The 24,914-nt window shown below is 43.3% G+C and overlaps 2 protein-coding genes across 4 annotated transcripts in view; one reads left to right on the forward strand and one right to left on the reverse strand.

Annotated features, from left to right (window-relative positions):
- LOC111978664 (1-phosphatidylinositol 4,5-bisphosphate phosphodiesterase epsilon-1-like) overlaps positions 1-3,985 on the reverse strand; it is a 46,020-nt gene extending 42,035 nt beyond the window's left edge. The window contains exons 1-2 of the mRNA XM_024008861.2: positions 3,835-3,985; positions 1,817-3,245 (exon numbers count right to left, since the gene is read on the reverse strand). Coding sequence (XP_023864629.1) covers positions 1,817-3,007 — 1,191 coding nt within the window. The 5' untranslated portion in view covers positions 3,008-3,245; positions 3,835-3,985. The remainder of the gene's footprint in view (positions 1-1,816; positions 3,246-3,834) is intronic.
- A 9,695-nt stretch (positions 3,986-13,680) lies between these two features.
- The window catches only part of LOC111978632 (voltage-gated delayed rectifier potassium channel KCNH1-like), a 79,113-nt gene continuing 67,879 nt past the window's right edge, over positions 13,681-24,914 (forward strand). The window contains exons 1-3 of one of the 3 annotated variants that reach the window (XM_024008807.2): positions 13,681-13,839; positions 15,758-16,846; positions 20,476-20,599. In XM_024008807.2, the coding sequence (XP_023864575.1) occupies positions 16,774-16,846; positions 20,476-20,599 (197 nt within the window). In that variant the 5' untranslated portion in view covers positions 13,681-13,839; positions 15,758-16,773. Of the gene's footprint in view, positions 13,840-15,757; positions 16,847-20,475; positions 20,600-24,914 lie in introns of those variants that run through there. The other 2 variants (XM_024008806.2, XM_024008805.2) reach the window with 2 other exon arrangements.

The raw sequence follows: 24,914 nt of genomic DNA on the forward strand, positions 1-24,914 counted from the left end.
ACGACTTAACCAGGATCTTAAAGTCTTATTTCTGCTGAGTTCTGTGGTGGTTCTGCACAAATCAGTGGAGGCTGGTGGGAGGAGCTATAGGTAGGCAGGGTCATTGTAATGGCTGGAATGGAATGATTGGAACCATACTAAACACATCAAACATATTGAAACCACACGCTTGACTCCGTTCCATTGATTCCATTCCGGCCATTATAATGAGCCTGTCCTCCTATAGCTCCTCCCACCAGCCTCCTCTGGTACAAATACCTCTTGTACAACAAGAGTTGGAGTTAATTCAATTTCCATGGCTGCCAGTTAAATCAAAATTCAAAAGGCACTCACACATCTGAGCTATCTTGTTGCAGGTTCATTGTAATAAAAAAAGAAGAAACCATTTAAATCAGCCATATAATTTATTTTCAAAGAAGTGCAATTAGTTTACCGGAATTAGATTTAAATGTTATTGCCCAAATTCAACTAATAAAGTATTGAAGGCAGACTGTTATTTATTGATAAGTTGAATCAGGAGTGTTATTGCTTTGACTGAAGCAAACAGCAGTGTTTTCCAGATTGGACACTTCTCTGTTCCAAGGATTCAAGTGGGCAGTACCAATATGTAGTTTACCACTAGGTGGCAGTCTAATCCACTGTATTGTTACCGGCAGGGTGGAGTCTATTGCCACTGCAGAATTAGTACTGAATGAGGTCTGCAGTTGGTTTCTATCCCAGATTGACACTTTAAAGCACCATAACCCCTCTGAGTTTATGCCACTCATCCCCCTCTTTATGAATGTACTCATAAACTATTTATTGTGTGGGACCACTGTACACACATCCTGTTTTATTAACTTTACATACACACAAAATGATTGAGGGTAAAAACAAAATATAGCCCGAAGGCTTATTTCCATTATGGTAAAATATATTTATTCGAAGTCAACACAAACATCACCATCACCAGTTTWCTCTAATCATCCTTATCTCAGAGGTTCTTCTTTCCATACAGGTTATGAATATTTTGACCTGCTCTGGGTCTATCAGCCAAACCATTAGCAAATTATGGACCAATAAGTAGGCTAAGTATGTAAGTTATTCCTTTCATTTCCCCTGAAGCTTGTTGTTTTTGACTCGGCAACACCTTAAAAACAAACTCTGGAGTGTGTGTGCTTTGTTTTCCACTGACTTTATTTGTTTCTCATGGTTAAGACTGTAACMATCTGCCAAGTGATTGTGATGTAATGGTGTAGCCTAACTTTTCCATTGGGTGTGTACCCACTGGAGCAGAGAAGCAATCCCAGACCCTCTTTCTACATCTCAAATGGCATCCTATTCCCTATATAGTGCACTACCTTTGACCATAAGGCTTTGTTGAAAAGTAATGCACTTTAGGGAATAAGGTGCTATTTGAGACACACCCTCTATAATACAGGCCTCTAGTGTTCTACTTAACTTTTAACCACCCCTCCCCTTTGCTCTCCTACCCGGTTACCCCAACCCCCATTTCCCCTGCAGCTCCGTGAGTTTTGTCTCACACTGCACTGTGTGTAGTAACTATTACACACTGTAGCAGGGGATTTCACACACATTTTTCCTTTTTGTGCCCCGCCGTGTGTGTGTGTGTGTGTGTGGTGTGTGTGTGTGTTGTGTGTGTGTGTGTGTGTGTGTGTGTGTGTGTGTGTGTGTGTGTGTGTGTGTGTGTGTGTGTGTGTGTGTGTGAAGTGTGAGTGTGTCCAGTGCAGTCCTGGGTAGTAAGTAGATTTTAAACTAAAAGTGACACAGTTTTGCTCAATGGAACCATGAAAGCTAACTGTGTGTATGTTCTTACCTCAAAAAACATGTCTCCTTTATTTCCAAGGTGAGGTTTACATGCTTGCAGATGTAGACTCTGAGAGGTTGAACTGTGCCCACTGTATCCACTCAAGCGACTGTATTCACTAGGCCCAGAGAAACGGTCCCTTCTGCAGACAGCGTCCCACGCTTCCTCACTGATCCTCCACGAGGGTAATGTCCTGATGATTGCCCTAGTCCCTGTACACACAGACTTCTTCACCCTCTGGTTATCCCTCAAGAACCTACGGACCAGGACCGTCGATCGCTCCCTCTTATTATATACCAAGCTATCCTCAGTCTCGCAGTCAAATCCTAACCTATTGTTTGAGGCCATCTTCAAAGCTGTGGGGCTTTTGGGAGAGCCGTTGGGAAGGAGTGCCAGTGTAGAGCACCTTTGCGTTTTGGCCTTGCCCCTTGGGCTGATGTGCCCATCTCTGAGTTCGTGGGCACAGCTGGTGTCAGCGACTGTTGATGACGTCATCTCCTCTACGAGACAGAAGGCGAAGCTGCCCGTAGCGACTCTTATGGGGGAAGATGGGACTGAGGATGCTGAGCCTGACAATTTTCCCTCTACAGCCTCCATGCCTCTATCACCTAAGGAGGTATCAGAGTAGAGCAAGCCCTGAAACCAGTTCTTGCCCCTACCTGGGAGTGTCCTTGCATTACACAGAGGAGACAACTCCTGCGACTCCAACTCCTTGACACTCCTACGTACATCTGTACCATGATGTACTACGGTACCCACAATGCTCTGTGTAACATATCCTGTTTTATCTGCTGTGTACGTCTGAGGTGAGATCCCTGCTCTCTGGACTGGAGTGTTACTGTCAGAGTCATTGCAGACGTCTGTGATCTGTTTACTTTGGCTGCAGCACAGTACACAAGGCCCAAGGCCCTTCCTGCGGCTTATGCCACAGCAGCAGCCTGAAGGTTTACTGGCAGGCACAGTCACACACACTCTTTGTCTCGATCCAGCATCCAGAGACTCCACTGAACGGCAGCCATTGCTGGAGTGTTTATCCGGTTGGAATGGCGGTGGCGATGCATCTGTGTCATCAGAGTGTAGTTGGACTTTAACTCTCCGCTGGGTCCCATGTGGGCTCCTGTGCCTTACAATCCCATGATCTATCTTCTCGGCACGCGTCTCTGTCCCGTCTGTGTTGCTGGTAGAGAATTCCTCCAACATAATGCCGGCCCGCCTGCCTTTCTGTGTCTTCCTCCTTGTTGGTATTCAGAGACGTCAGAGCGAGAGGTGGGTGCAGGTGGAGTCCACAACAGCTGTGAACACCAGGAGAGTCAACGCTGCATGTTGTCTGGGAGATGCGTCCCTCTGTGCACACTCAGAGATTGACTTTGCTGCCGTGCCGGCCAGGCAGACACATCCCTCGTCAATCTGCAGGGGACAGCAGGAGAACCCAAGTTAGCTGAAAAATAGAACACACAAAAACTGTTTTGTGCTGAAGACTGTCCCAAGCCAACAAATTAGATTGTGTCCTAATGATATCTATTGAACTCGGAATACAAACAAAATCACAACAAGATAATTATTATTAGCTGTAGTGAGAGGTTTGAAGTTGCAGTGCCAAGTTGTCACTGGATACTGGACAATGCACCATAACCTGTGAAAGGAAAGTGACTATGATGTGATGATTGAAGGCAGATGAACCATACAATCAGTCTTCCCCTCACTTTCCCTGCCTATGGCCAAACACTTTCCCTGCTTATGGCCAAACAATGTGAGAAAACATTAAGATCGGATTATGAGGTAACTGTAACAGAGCTCTGTGCAGTGACCTACATGCATTAAAGCTCCTAAAGTGGTGAATGAAAAATAGTTAAGAAAGTATTGTACCCCATTCTGCTACAGTATAACAATGTAAAACCCTGCATTATCAATGGTCTACTCACCGACATATCACATGAAAACCTTATTAGAATAATCGAAAGTCAAACGACTGAAACTTCTCAACCTTTTCAGCCTGTGATCTTGTTGAATGGTTAGGTCTTCCTTACCTTTGTGTGAAAGGTTGGTGTTTCTCTCTCCAGATTCAGTTCCAGCGGACCAGATGTGTCCCTGTTCCCTCTCTATCCACAGTAGGCTATAAGAAAAGAGGGGGATTGGGAGGAGAGGAAAAGAGTGATCAGGGCAGAGGGAGAGAGGAAAAGAGAGGGATCTGGGAAGAGGGGAAAAGGGGGGAGCCACAGAAATAGGGATCTCACCGGGCAGGGCTCCCTTTACAGAACTTGGCAGGACAACAAGCTGAAGCTTTTTTCAGTTTTTCCCCTTTTTTTACTCACAGCTCACTGGATTATTTTGCAATCACACTGGACAGAACCTAATGCTAATACCTTCACAGCTTTTAAAGTGGCAGTCACTTAAATAGCCTTGTTTTTTAACGGCCATTTATTCAATCAGAAATTTGTACCATCACCCTCATGCCAATATGAGTTTAAAATCAATCATATGAGTTGCCCATTCAGAAATTAAACAAATATATGTTTCAAGTTTTAATGTCACGTGCACAAGTACTGTGAAATGCCTGTCTTGCTAGCGCCAAACCCAGCAATGCAGTAATCAATAAAGCATTACACAGTAGAACAAAAACAAAACAATAAATRAATAAGAAGAACACGAGAAAGTAAGTAAGCTATATACAGGGTCAGTGCTCATGAAAACATACAGTACATGCATCCTTGTGACAAGAGCTGCACTATTATAGTCTATTGAAGGCTCTATGGATGGCTGAAGTTTCAAGTTGTATTAGTTGTATGTACAGGATACACATGGTATACACTGTCCAATGCACAGATTGCAGGTTCCTTGCAGGTTCCTTCTCGACAATGCAACAACAATAAGAAATAAGAAAAGATACGAATATGAACATAAAGTTAATGGCTCAGTAGAATAGAATAAACATTTTAGTATAAGCATAATACAGGAAGGAACAATTTATAGTCCAATATTTACATGTGTTTTGGGGAAGTGTGTGTGTGTGTGTGTGTGTGTGTGTGTGTGTGTGTGTGTGTGTGTGTGTGTGTGTGTGTGTGTGTGTGTGTGTGTGTGTGTGTGTGTGTGTGTGTGTGTGGGGGGGTGTGTGTGTGTGTGTGTGTGTGTGTGTAGAGTCAGTATTAATGTGTGTGCATGTTATGTGTGTGTTAGAGTGTTTTTATCTGCTTATGCACTCTCATTTCAACACCAAACCCACCACTGGTGTGCGTGGCCAAAGAGCTCTATTTTCATGTCATCCAACAAATGTAAATGCCTGGAGTTTGCTGAACGGCATTCAAACTTGGATTGGAACTGGTGCTATGGTCAGATGACATGAAAATAGAGCTCTTTGGCCATCCACACCAGTGGTGGGTTTGGTGTTGAAATGAGAGTGCATGAGTAGAAAAGAACCCCATAACTACTGTAAAATATGGTGTTGGATCTTTGATGTTATGGCGCTATTTTGCTTCCATTGGTCCTGGAGCCCTTGTCAAGATCAATGGCATCATGAAATTTACCCAGTGCCATGATATTTTAGTCGAACACCTGGTTGCTTCTGTCAGGAGGCTTAAACTTGGCCGCAAATAGATCTTTAGCACACATCAAAATCCACAAAGAATGGTTCATTGGCCACAAGATCAATGTTTTGCAATGGCCATATCAGTCTCCAGACTTGAAACCAATTGAAAACCTGTGGTTTGAATTGAAGAGGACAGTCCATAAGCACACATGAAGGATATCAAGGATCTGCAAGAATTCTGTAAGGAGGAATGGTCTAATATCCCTCTCAATGTGTTCTCCAACTCAAATCTCTTTCTCTGAGCAAAGTTAATAGTATAAAATAAATATAACCTCCCAATTTTTTGGACTACAATATAGCTCAGTATTTTAATGATTTATTTTAAACGGTCATTTTTGCCCATAATTTCAGACCCCACTGTAGTTATTACATATCTGGCGTAAAAACTGCAGCAGCTTTTAAAATCCATTAAATAAAAGTACCTACACTATGTATACAAAAGTATGTGGACACCCCTTCAAATGAGTGGATTATGCTATTTCAGCCACACTCATAGCTGACAGGTGTATAAAATTGAGCACACAACCATGCAATCTCCATAGACAAACAGTGTCAGTAGAATGGCCTTACTGAAGTGCTCAGTGACATTCAATGTGCCACCATCAAGTCAGTTTGTGAGATTTCTGCCCTGCTAGAGCTGCCCCGGTCAACAGTGCTGTTATTGTGAAGTGGAAACGTCTAGAAGCAACAACGGCTCAGCCACGAAGTGGTAGGCCACACAAGCTCACAGAACGAGACCGCTGAGTTCCAAACTGCCTCTGGAAGCAACGTCAGCACACAAACTGTTCATCGGGAGCTTCATTAAATGGGTTTCCATGGCCAAGCAGCCGCACACAAGCCTAATATCACCATACATAAGGCCAAGCGTCAGCTCGCCGCCATTGGACTCTAGAACCGTGGAAACGCGTTCTCTGGAGTGATGAATCACACTTCCTCATCTGGCAGTCTGACGGATGAACCTGGGTTTGGCGGATGCCAGGAGAATGCTACCTGCCCCAATGCACAGTGCCAACTATAAAGTTTGGTGGAGGAGGAATAATGGTCTGGGGCTGTTTTTCATGGTTCAGGCTAGGCCCCTTAGTTCCAGTGAAGGGAAATCTTAACTCTACAGCATACAGTGACATTCTAGATGATTCTGTGCTTCAGACTTTCCTGTTTCAGCATGACAATGCACAAAGCGAGGTCCATACAGAAATGGATTGTTGAGATCGGTGTGGATGAACTTGACTAGCCTGCACAGAGACATGACCTCAACCCCAGCAAACACCATTGGGATAAAATGGAACACAGACTGCGAGCCAGGCCTAATCGCTCAACATCAGTGCCCGACCTCACTAATGCTCTTGTGGCTGAATGGAAGCAAGTCCCTGCAGAAATGTTCCAACATCTAGTGGAAAGCCTTCCCAGAAGAGTGGAGCAGCAGAGGGGGACAACTCCATGGTAATGCTCATGATGTTGCAATGAGATGTTCGACGAGTAGGTGTCCACATACTTTTGGTCATGTAATGTATTTCATTTTGAAGCACATGACTTATCTCTGTATGAAATTCATTGGTATACATGTCTTAACTTATCAAACCAAAAAAAGCATGAAACCAGAGAGGTTTGAAACCCTTTCCGTCACTTTGATGAAACAACTGGATTACTGTTTTCATGCAGCAATCTCTGTATAATGGCGTCTCCAGCTGAGATAGAATAGTCATTACATGTCAAATGGTTGATTCCTCTTGCTTACTGTAGAATTCGGAGAAGAAGGAAATGTCTTGATGTTCTATGGACCTTCAGTTATCCGATTGAGAATTATTAGTTGCAGGCAGGGAGAGGCCGCGAGGAGGCAGCGGTTGCTCCGCGTCACACATTACGGGGCTCAGCCTGCATCGTGCTTTGCTCCCCGCTCAAATTAATGATCAGTGTAGAGGTGGATACGTGTAGAGGTGAATGAGAAAGAATGTTCCTGGTGTTTGTGACGCCCGCCATTTGGTGAGATGCAGACCCGGGGAAAATGGTGAGACAGAGGATACCCTGTTTGTCTTGTTGAGCTTTGATATGGAGTTTCTACCTGATAAGGTCAGGCTAAGGTACAGTCTATTAGCTATTTGGTGAGGGTGTTTGTTCGGAAACCGCTACAGTGCTTTAGGTGCCAAGGATTCGGACATGTGGCAGCAGTATGTATAAGGGAGATCCCACGATGTGGAAAGTGTGCAGGAGGGCCTAGTCAGAGGGAGTGTGCAGTTTGGTTTGAGAAAGCACTGTGTGTAAACTGTGGGGGCACCCATGAAGCTGGGTATCTGAAGTGTCCTGTATGAGAGAGACAAGTTGTGATTGCCAGAGTTCGAGTGGGGAAGGTTTCATATGCTGAGGCAGTAAGGAGAGTAGAGGATAGCCCAAGGGTGAGGGATTCGACTGGGAGCCCCCCAGTGAGTAGGCCCGAAGAGAGAGATCCAGAGAGGGTGAGTTTTAGTAGTATATAGGTGCAGGGTTAGTATATACTGTAGGTGCAGGGTTAGATGATTGTGTAATAAAAATTTGACACCTTCCCCCTTTTTTGTGACCAAAATGTGCAATCTGCACTCTGACCGGCGAAAGGCAGCAATACGCAACATAGCGTCTAGTATGCCGTAAATTCACATGAAGAAGAAGCAGAAGAAGAAGAAGCAGAAGAAGAAAGAAATACATGTCTTGATGATTACAGGGCGAGGGATCCTGAGAGCATCCCTGTGAGGAGGACAAGGCCAATACAGAGTGATAGAAATAACATGTGCTTCAGTAAGGTTGTTTTCTTAGCATTCATATCCATGGTAATCAACTGTACTGCAGAAATGGAACGTGTCACAGAAAATAGAGGTTGTGGTGGCAGCTGCAGAGAAATACTTGGGTTTACGAGATTTTACTACAGAAGAGTTACGAGGTGTGTGGAACAACAGTGTCCCATCATCCAAGGATGTCTGCCTGGTGTAGGATCAGATAAGGCCAAGTAGAAGAATAGTGTATGTAGGGTTAGTTGGTATGGCAATTTTCTTCTCTTTTCCCTTTTGTTTCCCTTCCCTTTTTGTGCCACAAAGTGTTATTTATTCACACTCCAGAACAGTAGGTGGAAACCAGGGGAGGCTGCTGAGTGGAGGACGGTTCATAATAATGTCTGGAATGGAGCGAATGGAATGGCATCAAACACATGGAACCATGTGTTTGATGTATTTGATACCATTCCACCCATTCCGCTCCAGCCATTACCACGAACCTGTCCTCCACAATTAAGGTGCCACCAACCTCCTGTGGTTGAAACACAGGGCTGGATAAAAGCAATAGCTAAATGAATATGGAGGCTGTTCTACATCCTGAGGGGTTCGTGCTGATTGTACGGATATTGTGACAGCCGGTTAAATGGCGTCCCTTGAGAAGACAAGAACAAGATGTATGTCAGGAGAAGTGCAGTATTATCATAAGGATACATATACTTGGAATACGGAGGAGGAATGGAGGGAAAAGAGAGGCAGAGGAGGTCTAAGAGAGAGAGGGAGGAAGAGGGTGAGCTTGAGATGGTTTGTTAAAGAAGAATGGTAGAAAGTGTAAGCAGAGTGAGCTGAGGACAGGAGGAGGAAGGGAAGTGAATGAGGGCTTAGTGTCGGAGGTGGTAGGTGTGGTGAAGTTCTCGGAGCCCGAGGCTTGCACCGAGGGTCGGGATAAAGATGAGTCTTTGACAGTAGGAGTAAAGTATTTGGAAGAAGTGGACCCTTGACTTTTGGCTGATCCATTTCTGGTTTCAGGGTGGGTGAAAACAGAGTTGGGTGCTGTGGAATCGGTGTGGGTAAGCAGAAGTGGTCTTGTGATAATTGTTTGTGTTTCTGCTGGTCAGAGGGAGCAGGCGCTCCGCGTTAAATGAATGGGGGCAAGAGATGTGAATAGTTTTGCTCTCAAGAAAAGGGCGCCATTGAAAGGAGTGATTACTGGGGTAGCGGTAAATGTGAAAGTTGACCAACTGAAGTGAAGATTCCCGGTGTTTGTGGTGCTCGTCGTTTGGTGCGACGCAGACAGGGTCAAGATTTGTGCCGAATACATTACGTTGTTACAGGTGTCAAGCTTTTGGGCATGTGGCAGCAGTGTGTAGGAGGGAGGTTCCTAAGTGTGAGAACTGTACAGAAGGGCATGAGACAAAGGAATGTGTAGTATTGGGGAAAGTAGTGATATCAAATCAAATCAAATTKTATTTGTCACATACACATGGTTAGCAGATGTTAATGCGAGTGTAGCGAAATGCTTGTGCTTCTAGTTCCGGACAAAATGCAGTAATAACCAACAAGTAATCTAACCTAACAATTCCACAACTACTACCTTATACCACACAAGTGTAAAGGGATAAAGAATATGTACATAAAGAATATAGAATGGTGATGGTACAGAACGGCATAGGGCAGAAGCAGTAGATGGTATAGAGTACAGTATATACATATGAAGAATGAGTAATGTAGGGTATGTAAACATAAAGTGGCATAGTTTAAAATGGCTAGTGTAACATGTATTACATAAAGAATGGCAAGATGCAGTAGATGATATAGAGTACAGTATATACATATACTAGAGATGAGTAATGTAGGGTATGTAAACATTATATTAAGTGGCATTGTTTAAAGTGCTAGTGGTACATTTTTACATTAATTTCCATCAATTCCCATTATTAAAGTGGCTGGAGTTGAGTCAGTATGTTGGCAGCGGCCGCTAAATGTTAGTGGTGGCTGTTATACAGTCTGATGGCCTTGAGATAGAAGCTGTTTTTCAGTCTCTCGGTCCCTGCTTTGATGCACCTGTACTGACCTCGCCTTCTGGATGATAGCGGGGTGAACAGGCAGTGGCTTGGGTGGTTGTTGTCCTTGATGATCTTTATGGCCTTCCTGTGACATCGGGTGTGGTAGGTGTCCTGGAGGGCAGGTAGTTTGCCCCCGGTGATGCGTTCTGCAGACCTCACTACCCTCTGGAGAGCCTTACGGTTGTGGGCGGAGCAGTTGCCGTACCAGGCGGTGATACAGGATGCTCTCGATTGTGCATCTGTAGAAGTTTGTGAGTGCTTTTGGTGACAAGCCGAATTTCTTCAGCCTCCTGAGGTTCTTCACAACGCTGTCTGTGTGGGTGGACCAATTCAGTTGGTCCGTGATGTGTACACCGAGGAACTTAAAACTTTCCACCTTCTCCACTACTGACCCGTCGATGTGGATAGGGGGGTGCTCCTCTGCTGTTTCCTGAAGTCACACATCATCTCCTTTGTTTTGTTGACGTTGAGTGTGAGGTTATTTTCCTGACACCCCACTCCGAGGGCCCTCACCTCCTCCCTGTAGGCGTCTCGTCGTTGTTGGTAATCAAGCCTACCACTGTAGTGTCATCCGCAAACTTGATGTTGTGAGTTGGAGGCGTGCATGGCCACGCAGTCGTGGGTGAACAGGGAGTACAGGAGAGGGCTCAGAACGCACCCTTGTGGGGCCCCAGTGTTGAGGATCAGCGGGGTGGAGATGTTGTTACCTACCTTCACCACCTGGGGGCGGCCCGTCAGGAAGTCCAGGACCCAGTTGCACAGGGCGGGGTCGAGACCCAGGGTCTCGAGCTTGATGACGAGTTTGGAGGGTACTATGGTGTTAAATGCTGAGCTGTAGTCGATGAACAGCATTCTCACATAGGTATTCCTCTTGTCCAGATGGGTTAGGGCAGTGTGCAGTGTGGTTGCAATTGCGTCGTCTGTGGACCTATTGGGTCGGTAAGCAAATTGGAGTGGGTCTAGGGTGTCCGGTAGGGTGGAGGTGATATGGTCCTTGACTAGTCTCTCAAAGCACTTCATGATGACGGAAGTGAGTGCTACGGGGCGGTAGTCGTTTAGCTCAGTTACCTTAGCTTTCTTGGGAACAGGAACACAATGGTGGCCCTCTTGAAGCATGTGAGAACAGCAGACTGGGATAAGGATTGATTGAATATGTCCGTAAACACACCAGCCAGCTGGTCTGCGCATGCTCTGAGGACGCGGCTGGGAATGCCGTCTGGGCCTGCAGCCTTGCGAGGGTTAACACGTTTAAATGTTTTACTCACCTCGGCTGCAGTGAAGGAGAGCCCGCAGGTTTTGGTAGCGGGCCGTGTCAGTGGCACTGTATTGTCCTCAAAGCGAGCAAAAAAGTATTTAGCCTGTCTGGTAGCAAAGACATCCTGGTCCGCGACGGAGCTGGTTTTCTTTTTGTAATCCGTGATTGACTGTAGACCCTGCCACATACCTCTTGTGTCTGAGCTGTTGATATTTGTTAATTGTAGGGGTGCCCATGTGGCTGGAGATTAGAAATGTCCAGTGCGAGAGAGGCAGATTGAGGTTTCCAGGGTTAGAGTAGTGAAGAAGTTGTCATATGCTGAGGCAGTGAAGAAAGTAGAGGAAGATGGGTCAACGGGGAGGGATCCTGAGAGGAGTGGTGTGAGTAGTAGATTTGTACCAGTACAGAGGGATAGGCCAACAAATGATATACAGTACCAGTCAAAAGTTTGGACACACCTACTCATTCAAGGGTTTTTCTTTATTTTTACTATTTTCTACATTATAGAATAATAATGAATACATCAAAACTATGAAATAACATGTATGGAATCATGCAGTAACCAAAAAAGTGTTAAACAAATCTAAATATATTTTAGATTTGAAATTTTTCAAAGTAGCCACCATTTGCCTTGATGACAGCTTTGCACACTCTTGGCATTCTCTCAGCCAGCTTCACCTGGAATGCTTTTCAACAGTATTGAAGGAGTTCACACAGTCTCCTCTGAACAGTTGATGTTGAGATGTGTCTGTTACTTGAACTCTGTGAAGCATTTATTTGGGCTGCAATTTCTGAGGCTGGTAACTAATGAACTTATCCTCTGCAGCAAAGGTACCTCTGGGTCTTCCTTTCCTGTGGCGGTCGTCATGAGAGCCAGTTTCATCATAGTGCTCGGTAGTTTTTGCGACTGCACTTGAAGAAACTTTCAAAGTTCTTGAACTGTTCCGTATTGACTGACCTTCATGTCTTAAAGTAATGATGGACTGTCATTTCTCCTTGCTTATTTGAGCTGATCTTGCCATAATATGGACTTGGTCTTTTACCAAATAGTGCTATCTTCCGTATACCACCCCTAACTTGTCACAACACAACTGATTGTCTCAAATGCATTAAGAAGGAAAGAAATTCCACAAATTAACTTTTAACAAGGCACACCTTTAACAATGCATTCCAGGTGACTACCTCATGAAGCTGCTGGTCATCTATTAACGTTTGAACATCTTGAAGAAAAATCTGGCCTTAAATTGGCCATGCACTCTTATAATCTCCACCCGGCACAGCCAGAAGAGGACTGGCCACCCCTCAGAGCCTGGTTCCTCTCTAGGTTTCTTTCTAGGTTCCTTCATTTCTAGGGAGTTTTTCCTAGCCACCATGCTTCTACATCTGCATTGCTTCCTGTTTGGGATTTTAGGCTGGGTTTCTGTATAGCACTTTGTGACATCTGCTGATGTAAAAAGAGCTTTATAAATACATTTYATCGATTGATTGATTGGTTGAGAGAATGCCAAGAGTGTACAAAATTGTCATCAAGGCAAAAGGTGGCTACTTTTAAGAGTCTCAAATATAAAATATATTTGTTTAACACTTTTTTGGTTACTACATGATTCCATATGTGTTATTTCATAGTTTTGATGTCTTCACTATTATTCTACAATGTAAAAAATAGTAAACATTAAGAAAACCCCTTGAATGAGTAGGTGTGTCCAAACTTTTGACTGGTACTGTATGTTTCAGTAAGATTGGATTTTTCGCATTTATAGCAATGGTTATCAACTGTACTGCAGGGATGGAACGTAAATCGCAGAACATTTAGGTTGTGGTGGCAGCTGCAGAGAGGTATTTGGGTGTGAGAGACTTGACGTCAGAATAGTTACAGGGTGTGTTAAGTGGTGGTGTCCCATCCTTTCAGGCTGTTGCCCTGAAGTAGGACTACATAGATTGAAATAGAGGAGTTGTGATTTTATGATTTTTTATTTAAAAAAAAAATGTATTTATTATTAGAATTTTTTTGTTTTGTATTGTATTATTATTTATTTTATTTAGTGAGTGTAGTGTAGTTTTAGATGGTAGGGTATTTGTATTTATTTTTTCAAGCAACGTATAAGGGAGTTATACTTCAGTCTAGTAGGTGGCGGTAATGCAACATTTATTGGATGCCAACCGCCATTAAACCTCATCAAGGAAGAAGATAGGAACCGTGACATGCCTCACACTACAGTACTCTAGGTGGCGGTGTACGCTCCTTTCAGTTGGTTGCGATCCGCCGATACAAATTTAAAGAAGAATAAGATGTCTCTGATACTGACTGGGGTCACATGCAAGAATTAGCTAGGTACGTGAAGACAACATCAATAAAGCTGGATTTTGACAACAAGTTATCTCGTAACTAACAGGTAATCCAAATTAAATGGAGCGAGGACCAATTTTCCCGTCAATTCATGCATAACGCGTTTGTAACGTTAGCTAGCTACCAAATAGCTAGTAGTGTATACTATAGCAGTAGCAAAGATTTAAACTATGTGCTAGTAGCAGTGGCTCTGGCTAGTACTAACATGCATCCACCATGCCCGCTTTGATAAACATAGGTAGTTAACGTTACACACGTTTGTAGTTTCAATGATTTAATAGGCCTACATTATTGGTGTTGCTCGTGTTATATTCCCGCCCTGATGACTTGGATTAGTCTGAAAATGGAATAGACAATATGTCCATGAAATGTGGTGTTTTCCAGAATTTTCGTTCATGCTCCTTTTGAGGGACAACTTCTGTGCGTGATCCTCTAACGTTAGATGAAATGTCTTTTGACATTTTGTATTTTTATGAGTTATATAGCTAGCTAGCTAGCTATATTTCATAGTCTTTGAATCCCATGAATATACCCATATCTCTCAATAATAATGTTAGAGTAACTTCTTCATTACATAAAAAAATATATATATATACCTCCAGGAGGGATTTTTGTTTAATGCAATGATGAAATGACCTCCATTGTTATGTTTTACCACTAACACCAAAGATGGTCTATTATATTGACAAAATAGTTGATTGGACAATGGAATTGGCAGAAGATACATGACGTTAAGCATGTTTATGCTGAGCTGCACTGTGTTCCGAACACAATCATGGTTACATTAAGACAGGTGGAGCCGGCACGAGATATGGGTTGGAAATTGTACCTCAATGCAGGGATGAGATATGCCACTCGAACTACTCCAAATTGTACCTTTATCCACTTCATTGAGACAATTGAAGTACTGCTACTTTTTCCAGAAAAATACCCTTTTCGTAATTATGCTAGGTAGCAGTAGGCCTACAGCCATTCTGAAATGGCAGTGTCAGCCAATCAGCTCCTTTGTTGTTCAACGCGATGTGCCGTTCCATAATGGCTGCTGTGGCAGTTTTCTGTGAAAACTAGCAGTATTTCAATCTTCTCTATGGGGCAATGTGGTTAAAGGTAAAGTTGAGTACAGTGGCCATATCCCATCCCTGCATTGAGGTACGTCTTCTGACCCATATCTCGCGCCACCTCCACGGTGTCTTAATGTAACGATGATTGCGGTCCGACCCCAGTGCAGGTCAGTGTAAACAAGCATAATGGTAGGGTCAGTGTCTTCTGGCAAACAATGGAAATACAGGTCTTCAAATATGGAAGGCAGGCGAGAGGAGGTGAGATTAGGTGTGATCATTCTAGCCAATAAGAGGGCAGATAAGCGTGTGAACAGCGGGCCATAAAGATAGAGGACTCTTCTTTGTATCTGTACCATTATAGCGTCTGTGACAGTATGGGCAGCACCATTGAGGCTATCTTCGTTTTTAAAGTAGTACATTTTCTTCTTCATTGTCTGATCGCTACCAACTCATAGGAATCCCCACCTGTTGACTAATTTTAAAAGGGTGGAAGCCCTCACTGTCCCTTTTAAACCAGGTTATATCCATGATGAGTTTTCTATCTCTAACAACTCCGATATAAAGTCATGAAGAAAAAAAATTGGGCCAAATGCCACGTGTGTCCACTTATATCAGTGCATTCATAACTACCTAACCATTACGAAACGTGTATATATAATCAAATAAGCCTCACATAGCACATTAGCAACTACATTGTTTTGTTGACCAAATTTGACACTCATTATCCTCCGAACAAAAATTCTTCACTTCGTGGGCTTTTTTTTGTGGACAGATTTTTTTGTGTGCAGTAAAACCTCTTGCTTTGCCTCTTCCTCTCTGATAACACCAATGTTCCTCTCCTGTTCGATGGAGCCAATATCCTAATGGATTTTCTTCCTGTCATGTTGAAACCTATAAATCCAGGACTTGCTGAGAAGAACCCACATCCTTCACCATGTTCCTTACCATGGCCCTGCTGAGGAAAGGCATCTCTGGCAAGCAGTGGATCGGGAAGTACCGCCGGCCGCGTGCCATCACCTGGCAGATGAAACGCAACATGCTGGTGCACCTGGAGCGCGAGGCGGAGAACGAGTACTGGATCTCCCGGCCGTACATGACCACAGAGCAGGAGAGAGGACACGCCGCTGAGCGCCGAGCACAGAACTGGCTCAAAATTAAGGAGACCAAGTTTCAAAAGTTTCCAGAACATAAGTATGTTGCAGATCATCTAAGTCACCTCAACACGACCAAGACATGGTCAAGTTAATGAGGAGGAAGCATTGACTTTGTGTGGGGAGATGGAGAGGGGGCATGCATGTTAACTGCCATTTGACTCCTGTGTGTCTTAATGTATGTAATGTGTATGAACTATGGAGTGTTGGTAATTATATCTTTATAAAGCAAGCTCATATTTAAAAACAACCAGTGATTTGCTTTATAATATATGTCAAACGGTATTGTGCATACATTAGTGAGTCTCATAGACTCTTAACCCCTCTGGGACCCCCAGATGTAGGCCTGGACCTCTGCCTCTCAAACACATGTCTGAAGCGTCTCATTAACGAGTTGTCCCACCGCAAAGCTATACCGTATATCACCGGCAGATGGCGCTAGAAGTTTGAATGAGTAACCACCAGTTTTGGGGTACCACCAGTCAGGCGCGCTCTAGCAAGCGCGGAGGAGAGTTCCCCAGATGCGAGTCGCGACGAGCTGTAAGCGCTTCATTCGACTTCGCACACGCTTGCTCAACGGGGTGCGCAGCCATCGACTGCGAGAAGTCTTTGTAGCAGTAGCAGCTAGACGATCCCTTTACCTAAAGCTCACTTTCTCAGTACAGATAAAAGGGACCATGAAGACAGCCATCTGGAGTTATCGTTTTGCGGATAGTATCCAGCCCCACCGATCGCTCCCACACACGGACGACTGAATGACGAGCGAGGATGGCTGGAGGAAGGAGAGGACTTGTAGCCCCTCAAAACACTTTTTTAGAAAATATTGTCAGACGATCTAACGGTAAGGATCTTGCTCACATGAGATGCGCTATGCCTATGATAATTCACTTGAGTATGGAGTACCACCAAAAAACATGTTGGGGTGTCAAATCATCGATGAAGCCTACCCTTTGGCATGTTAAAACGTATAATGGCGAGGGTCGAGAAACTGAGAGATCTTTCTCCATTAACATCGTCTTGACTTCAGAATAAAACCATTTCCATCTCCTTCGAATCAGTTGTAGCCAATTTCCAATCGTCAATGTTTAATAAAGTTTGTATGGTAGTCTGAACTTATTAATTGAACGACATGGATAGGTTACCACTAGGCTATTTGTCTGGCACATCTCTCTTGTTTACAGTCAGGCTTGGGCACATCCCATTCACAGAAAGTCGCATCCTATTTTATCTCATGTGCGCATGGAATCAGAAGTGACACACAATTTGGGAAATTATGCAGTTTAAAGGTAGCCTCGGGTGTTTCTCGCTAGTCGCCCCATAATGAAGTAAAGATAAAATACCTCGAATACATTTTATTTCATATACTTAATAAATTAGAATAATGTATTACTACATTGCACTTTAAAGTTTGGCCTGTCGTTCATTGTGATTTTGCAAAGTTACACAAAACTCCTTTTAGTTCAAAAGCTCAAAGAACGTGTGTAAGGCAATATGTCCAGGTGAAATGTTGGTTGTGAAATAGTATTAAAAAATCACTCAAATAAAACATAACAGTTTGTATGAAATACATTTGTCACTGTCACTTTAACAATTTTTCTTTTTAACTTTTCAGTATGGACATTATCACATAGACAGACAGGTATAAACAAACCATGTTTTGGAGTGCTGCTCATGTTTTTTCCCCTAATCTCACTCTCTATTAACCTTTTGTACTGTGTTTGTTGTTCTGTACCAATTGCTGTTAATTTACAAAGTAAATTAATTTAAGTCTAAAATCCTGGCCTGGGGGTAGATGCCTATACCCCCCCCCACCTGTTCTCTTTTCATTAACATCATTAACTTCTATTCATTTGGGTTCACAGACACTACCCAGCTAAAGTTTAGGAAAATGTTCTGTGTTAGCTGGGTAGTAACTTTTTGTTACTGGTAATTTAATTCCTAGGACACTTGTTCTTCGTTGGGACATAGATGAATGATGCTTAGCTACCCATCAGTGATGGCATCCTACTGTTTTGAAAGCCATTGTAAAATAACAAATGTTGGCATGGAACGTTCTACTTCATAGTACTGTGTTTGTGTCAGTAATGTTACTGGTTGTCTTCATTTAGCTTGGTGAATGTAGTTTGGTAGGATAGTGTGTGTAGTTTGTATTTTCTATTGTTGGGTAGCACATGTAGTTTRTGTTTTGTTCCCATTCCATGTTGATGACGAGTGACATTTTGACACCACAGATGGAACATACTTTATTATTTAGTACTCTACTGCTGCTGTAGCAAGCATGTCTTTCATAATGCCAGGTTGACTTTATGTACTTGCAGATTCAATCATGCTTTTCTTCTAACAACAATGTGAACAACATATTGTGTGTGCAATAGTGGGAGCTGGAACCAACCACTGTTCAATAGTGGGAGGAACCAATTTAGAAAAAATAAATATATCTATTTTCTGTGTGTGAGAGAGACAGTCAGTCCCCTAATCTCATAGCCAACAGGCCAGAAGCTTCCAGAGAGTTAGAGACCAGGAGACAGAACTGAAGCATGTAGCATGTCTTTTAAATCTTTTATGGTATGAAATATTTACGTCAGTGTAACTCTTGAGGCACCACATAAACAGCTACAATATTCTTCCCCTATTCCCACTTTCCCTGGATTCTAAGTGTGTGTGAGAGAGAGAGATAGTGTGCCTGTGCACACGCCTGTGTGTGTGTTACTTCAGAGGATTGGAGTGAAGCTAAGAGTTTCCTGTGAACAGAGATCATTGGCAGTGCAGTGAGGCGTCAGGTAGCCTAGCGGTTAAGAGCATTGAGCCTGTAACCAAAAGGTCGCTGGCTCCATACCCCGAGCCGACTAGGTGAAAAATCTGTCTTGGCCTATGAGCAAGGTGCTTAACCCTAATTGCACCAATAAGTCGCTTTGGATCAGAGGATCTGCTGAATGACCTAAAAATGCAGTGTATTCATAGTTATTACACCCAACTCCTATAGAGACAGGGATGTAACTACTGCACAGTGGTGTGAATGTGTAGCTTGGACTTTGATGTTTTTCTTTCTTTGTGTGCTGAAGTCAGCAATAGGTTGAATCATGATTTTGTCCCTAAGATTTGGGAGTTTTCTATGATCCTTTGTCATAAATATCCTTGGAATTGCCACTGTATCTTCTCTTCCATAAACAATTGGTGGAACACAGCAATTAAACTGTGGAGTGTAGCCATTCCTGTGCATTTAAGTTGACTCATTAGTCATTTAATAGACTATGGTTGAACCTATAGGTGCTTTCCTCGCGCCGTAGCTGCCTGACTTCTATGTCAATCATTTGTGAACGGATCAAAAACCAATTTGATCCTCATCACATTGAGTCATGTATTGTTGTATTTTGACAGAGCTTGCTTTTCCTCCCTTCCCAAAAGCAATAATTCATACAAATGTGATATAATACATGTGCTATGTAGCTGCATAGAAACACTATCGTCAGCATAGCAGCGCACTGTAGTAAGCTTCAGTGAGTCTGTGGCTGGTGACAGACAGATGTTTCTATGCCGTTCTGTATACGAACTAATAGCTGTAGTCCTATATCTGAAGGGGTATTACATTACATAAGGGAAGGAAACAACAAATAATTATATTTTATAATCAGCTGGTAGTATTTGTCAACCTTTAATGTCTACGTTTAGTTTCTTATAGAGGGTTAAAGTAATGTTCACTGTGAGAAATCATCAATTGTACATGTATACAAAGAACATGTGAAGTGGGATTTTGACAGTGCTAAAAATGGTATCACTTTAAATACTCAGCATGATAGCTATCTATTTCAAACCAAATCAACACTGTTTGATTTAAACCCTGCGTGGATTATCTCTACTTTCTCATAGGTACAATGAGTGGTTTTGAAATAAATGCTATTGTCGCCAGTGTTGGGAGTGACACATCTCTTTTAACACAAGCTTCACATTTTTGTGCTGTCAAAATAAAGCCAGAGGTGTCATGCAATGCTTACGTAGGCATTATGTCCAGCTTACGTAGGCATTATGACTTATGTATACCCCTTCAAGCCTAACTGACACTAACCCTCCCCACATGCAGTGCTTACTTACTCAGCATTAATGGTAAGGATGGTCTGAGACTGAGTACAGTACCCATATGTGAAGGATTATTCTGCTGCTCTGTTTTCACACTGTACTGCAGTGGCTTCCATCGTGCGATATGACTGTGCTGTCGCCTGTCGATGTCGACCCTGGGTTGGTGTCAACACCATTTTACTTCAGTTTTTTATTTAATTAATGTATTTGGATTTTCTTTCSAAGTTGTTTATTTGAATTTGAGTTCAGTTGCTAATCATGAGTGTGCTGAAATGCAATTTATCCCAATCCTGCTCCACTGTTCTCCCCACCCCGCGTAATGTGTTGTAGATAACTGTGACCAATCACCAATGAGTGAGCCTTACCTCCTTCTCTGTTCCCCCTCATCTTTGACAGATACCAATTTTGTCCTTGGGAATGCTCAGATCGTGGACTGGCCCATCGTCTACAGCAACGATGGCTTCTGCAAGCTGTCGGGGTACCACAGGGCGGAAGTCATGCAGAAGAGCAGCACATGCAGGTACAGTACACTGCCTTCCATCTCTTTTTATCTAATTTATTGAACAGCAACAATGAACACTGAGGTGTTGTTGTGGTTCTTGGTCGTCTTCTTCAGCTCATTTTACTCCATACTTCCTATTAACATACTTATTTTCCGATACTGTAGATGAAATCACCAGATTCCTTTTTTCAGTCCACCAACATTATAAAATGACATTGAAAAGAAAAATTGAGAAAAACAAAAGAATCACCTTTCCCTGCCAAACCAAAGGCCATACTTTACAGCTAATTCCGCTGTGTTTATCCTAGCCAGCAAACAAGAAGAAATAAACCCCTATTAAGAATCAAACAGATTGAAATCACTCTTCAGACTCTCCAAARGTGACTTTGTTCAATGTTGGCGAGCTCTGCATGCTCAGCTGGATTAGTTGTTGTTGTGCGAAAAATTGTGTGTGTTTTCGAGCTCTTTTTACACATTTGATCATCGCTGGGAGGTAGTTATTGTTTTCCTTTTCACATTTAAGGTACCATACTCCCTTCTTTAAGTTCAAACTAAAGTTCTGAGAACATTAAGCACATCTTGCATACAAAAACAACTGATAACTTTCCACCAATACACTTTTCACACTATTGACTCAAGCTGGACCAAACCAAGGTGCACTGGGATGGCCTGGTTACAGAGTTTGTAAGTAGTTGCGGTAACTGCGTTGGAAAGGACAACGTAAAAAATAAATCATCTGAGTCAGCACAGTGTGGTTTGGGTCGGCCCTATAGCTAAATCTGTCCATGCTGGCGCGTGATGTGTCGACATGTTCCTGTCAGAATGAAGCCAACATTCTTAAGGAGATGTCGCATCATAGCAGCTATTGTCCAATAAGAAACGCTTTCGTTCATTTTCTGTTGCATAAACGTTATGCTACTGTGTGCCCTAATGAAGACAACCCAGTCTGCAGGCGCATGGTGTGTTGAGATATGTTTCTGTCAGGAGTGATGTCAGATGAGGCCAACAGTCTTTGGGAGCCGTTGCACCTTGATCCTTGCGAGCAGGCCCCAAAATACAGTCTCATTAGAATGACCCTGTTGTTCAAAGCTAACAACTCCACAGAGCTATTTTTGAAATGGCTGCAATGGCTGCAATCAGTGGTGTGAGACCAGAGTGTGTTAAACCAGAGGGTGTTAAACCAGAGTGTGTTAAACCAGAGTGTGTTAAACCAGAGTGTGTTAAACCAGAGTGGTGTTAACAGAGGGTGTTAAACCAGAGTGTGTTAAACAGAGTGGTTAAAAGAGTGTGTTCAGGGTGTAAACCAGAGTGGTTAAACCAGAGTGTGTTAAACCAGAGTGGGTACGATGTGTTAACCAGAGTGTGTAAACCAGAGGGTGTTAACCAGAGTGTGTTAAACCGAGTGTGTTACGAGGTGTTAACCAGAGGTGCGTTAAACCAGAGGTGTTAAACCAGAGGGTGTTAAACCAGAGGGTTTACAGAGTGTTAAAGCCAGAGGGTGTTAAACCAGAGGTGTTTTACAGAGTGGTGTTTAACCAGAGTGTGTTTAAACCAGAGTGTGTTAAACCAGAGTGTGTTAAACCAGAGTGGGTTAAACCAGAGTGTGTTAATCAGCAGGTGTGAAACCAGAGTGTGTTAAACCAGAGTGTGAGGCAAGTGTGTAACCATGAGGGTGTGTGTGTGCTACATGTTTACTGTATCTTGAAGATGGATATTTTGACTATCAGATAATTAAAATTGATCTTTGTGCCAACAAAATCAAATCAAATTGTATTTGTCACATTCGCCTAATACAACACGTGTAGACCTTACCATGAAATGCTTATTAACAAGCCCTTAACCAACAATGCAGTTTTAAGAAAAATATTTACGAAATAAAATAAAATAAAAGAGCAACAATAAAATAACAATAACGAGGTCATATACAGGAGGTACCGGTACCGAGTCAATGTGCCGGGGTACAGGTTAGTCAAGTTAAATAAAGGTTCAATAAAATGAAATAAAAACATGCTAGTCAAGGTAATTGAGGTAATATGTACATGTATGTATGGGTAAAATGACTGTACATAGACAATAAACAGTGAGTAGCAGCAGCGTAAATGGCTTTAGGGTAGAAGCTGTTCAGAAGCCTTTTGRACCTTGACTTGGCGCTCCGGTACCGCTTGCCGTGCGGTAGCAGAGAGAACAGTCTATGACTAGGGTGGCTGGAGTCTTTGGCAATTTTTAGGGCCTTCCTCTGACACCGCCTGGTATAGAGGTCATTGATGGCATAAAGCTTGGCCCTACTGATGAACTGGGCCGTACACTCCTGAGGGGGAATAGGTGTTGTCGTGCCCTCTTCACGACTGTCTTGGTGTGTTTGGACCATGATAGTTTGTTGGTGATGTGGACAACAAGGAACTTGAAGCGCTCAACCTGCTCCTCTACAGACCTGTTGGGGGGGCGTGCTCGGCCCTCCTTTTCCTGCAGTCCACGATCATCTCCTTTGTCTTGATCACACTGAGGGAGAGGTTGTTATCCTGGCACCACACTGCCAGGTCTCTGACTAACTCCCTATAGGCTGTCTCATCGTTGTCGGTGATCAGGCCGAACACGGTTGTGTCGTCTGCAAACTTAATGATGGTGTTGGAGTCGTGCTTGGCCACGCAGTCATGGGTGAACAGTGAGTACAGGAGGAGACTAAGCACTCACCCCTGTGTTGAGGATCATCGTGGCAGATGTGTTGTTGCCTACCCTTTCCACCTGGGGGCGGCCCGTCAGGAAGTCCAGGATCCAGTTGCAGAGGGAGTTGTTTAGTTCCAGGGTCTTTAGCTTAGTGATGAGCTTTGAGGGCACTATGGTGTTGAATGCTGAGCTGTAGTCAATGAACAGCATTCTCACATAGGTGTTCCTTTTGTCCAGGTGGGAAATTGCAGTGTTGAGTGCAATAGAGATTGTGTCATCTGTGGATCTGTTGGGGCAGTATGCAAATTGGAGTGGGTCTAGGGTTTCTGGAATGATGGTGTTGATGTGAGCCATGACCAGCCTTCCAAAGCACTTCATGGCTACAGACGTGAGTGCTACGGGTCAGTAGTCATTTAGGCAGGTTACCTTGGTGTTCTTGGGCACAGGGACTTTGGTGGTCTGCTTGAAACATGTACCGTACCAGTCAAATGTTTGGACACACCTACTCATTCCAGGGTTTTTCTTTATTTGTATTATTTTCTACATTGTTGAATGATAGTGAAGACGTCAACACTATGAAGTATACACACTCTTGGCATTCTCTCAACCAGCTTCATGAGGTAGTCACCTGGAATGCATTTMAATTAACAGGTGTACCTTGTTAATTTGTGGATTTCTTTCCTTCTTAATGCGTTTGAACCAATCAGTTGTGTTGTGACAAGGTAGGGGTGGTATACAGAAGATAGCCCTATATGGTAAAATACCAATTCCATATTATGGCAAGAACAGCTCAAATAAGAAAAGAGAAACGACAGTCCATCATTACTTTAATATATGAATGTCAGTCAATCTGGAACATTTGAAAGTTTCTTCAAGTGCAGTCCCAAAAACCATCAAGCACTATGATGAAACTGGCTCTCATGAGGACCGCCACAGGAAAGGAAGACCCAGAGTTACCTCTGCTGCAGAGGATAAGTTCATTAAAGATGAACTGCACCTCAGATTACAGCTCAAATAAATGTTTCACAGAGTTCAAGTAATGGACACATGTCAACATCAACTGTTCAGAGGAGACTGCGTGAATCAGGCCTTCATGGTCGAATTACTGCAAGAAAGCACTACTAAAGGACACCAATAAGGAGAAGAGACTTGCTTGGGCCAAGAAACACGAGCAATGGACATTAGACCRGTGAAAATCTGTCCTTTGGTCTGATGAGTCCAAATTTGAGATTTTTGGTTCCAGCCGCCGTGTCTTTGTGAGACACAGAGTAGGTGAACGGATGATCTCCGCATGTGTGATTCCCACCGTGAAGCATGGAGGAGGAAATGTGATGKTGTGGGGGTGCTTTGCTGGTGACAATGTCTGTGATTTATTTTGAATTCAAGGCACACTTAACCAGCATGGCTACCACACCATTCTGCAGCGATACACCATCCCATCTGGTTTGCGCTTAGTGAGACTATCATTTGTTTTTCAACAGGACAATGACCCATAACACACCTCCAGGCTGTGTAAGGGCTATTTGACCAAGGAGAGTGATGGAGTACTGCATCAGATGACCTGGCCTCCACAGTCACCTGACCTCARCCCAATTGAGATGGTTTGGGATGAGTTGGACCGCAGAGTGAAGTAAAAGCAGCCAACGAGTGCTCAGCATATGTGGGAACT

This window comes from Salvelinus sp. IW2-2015, linkage group LG18, assembly GCF_002910315.2.
Source record: "Salvelinus sp. IW2-2015 linkage group LG18, ASM291031v2, whole genome shotgun sequence".
Taxonomy (NCBI): domain Eukaryota; kingdom Metazoa; phylum Chordata; class Actinopteri; order Salmoniformes; family Salmonidae; genus Salvelinus; species Salvelinus sp. IW2-2015.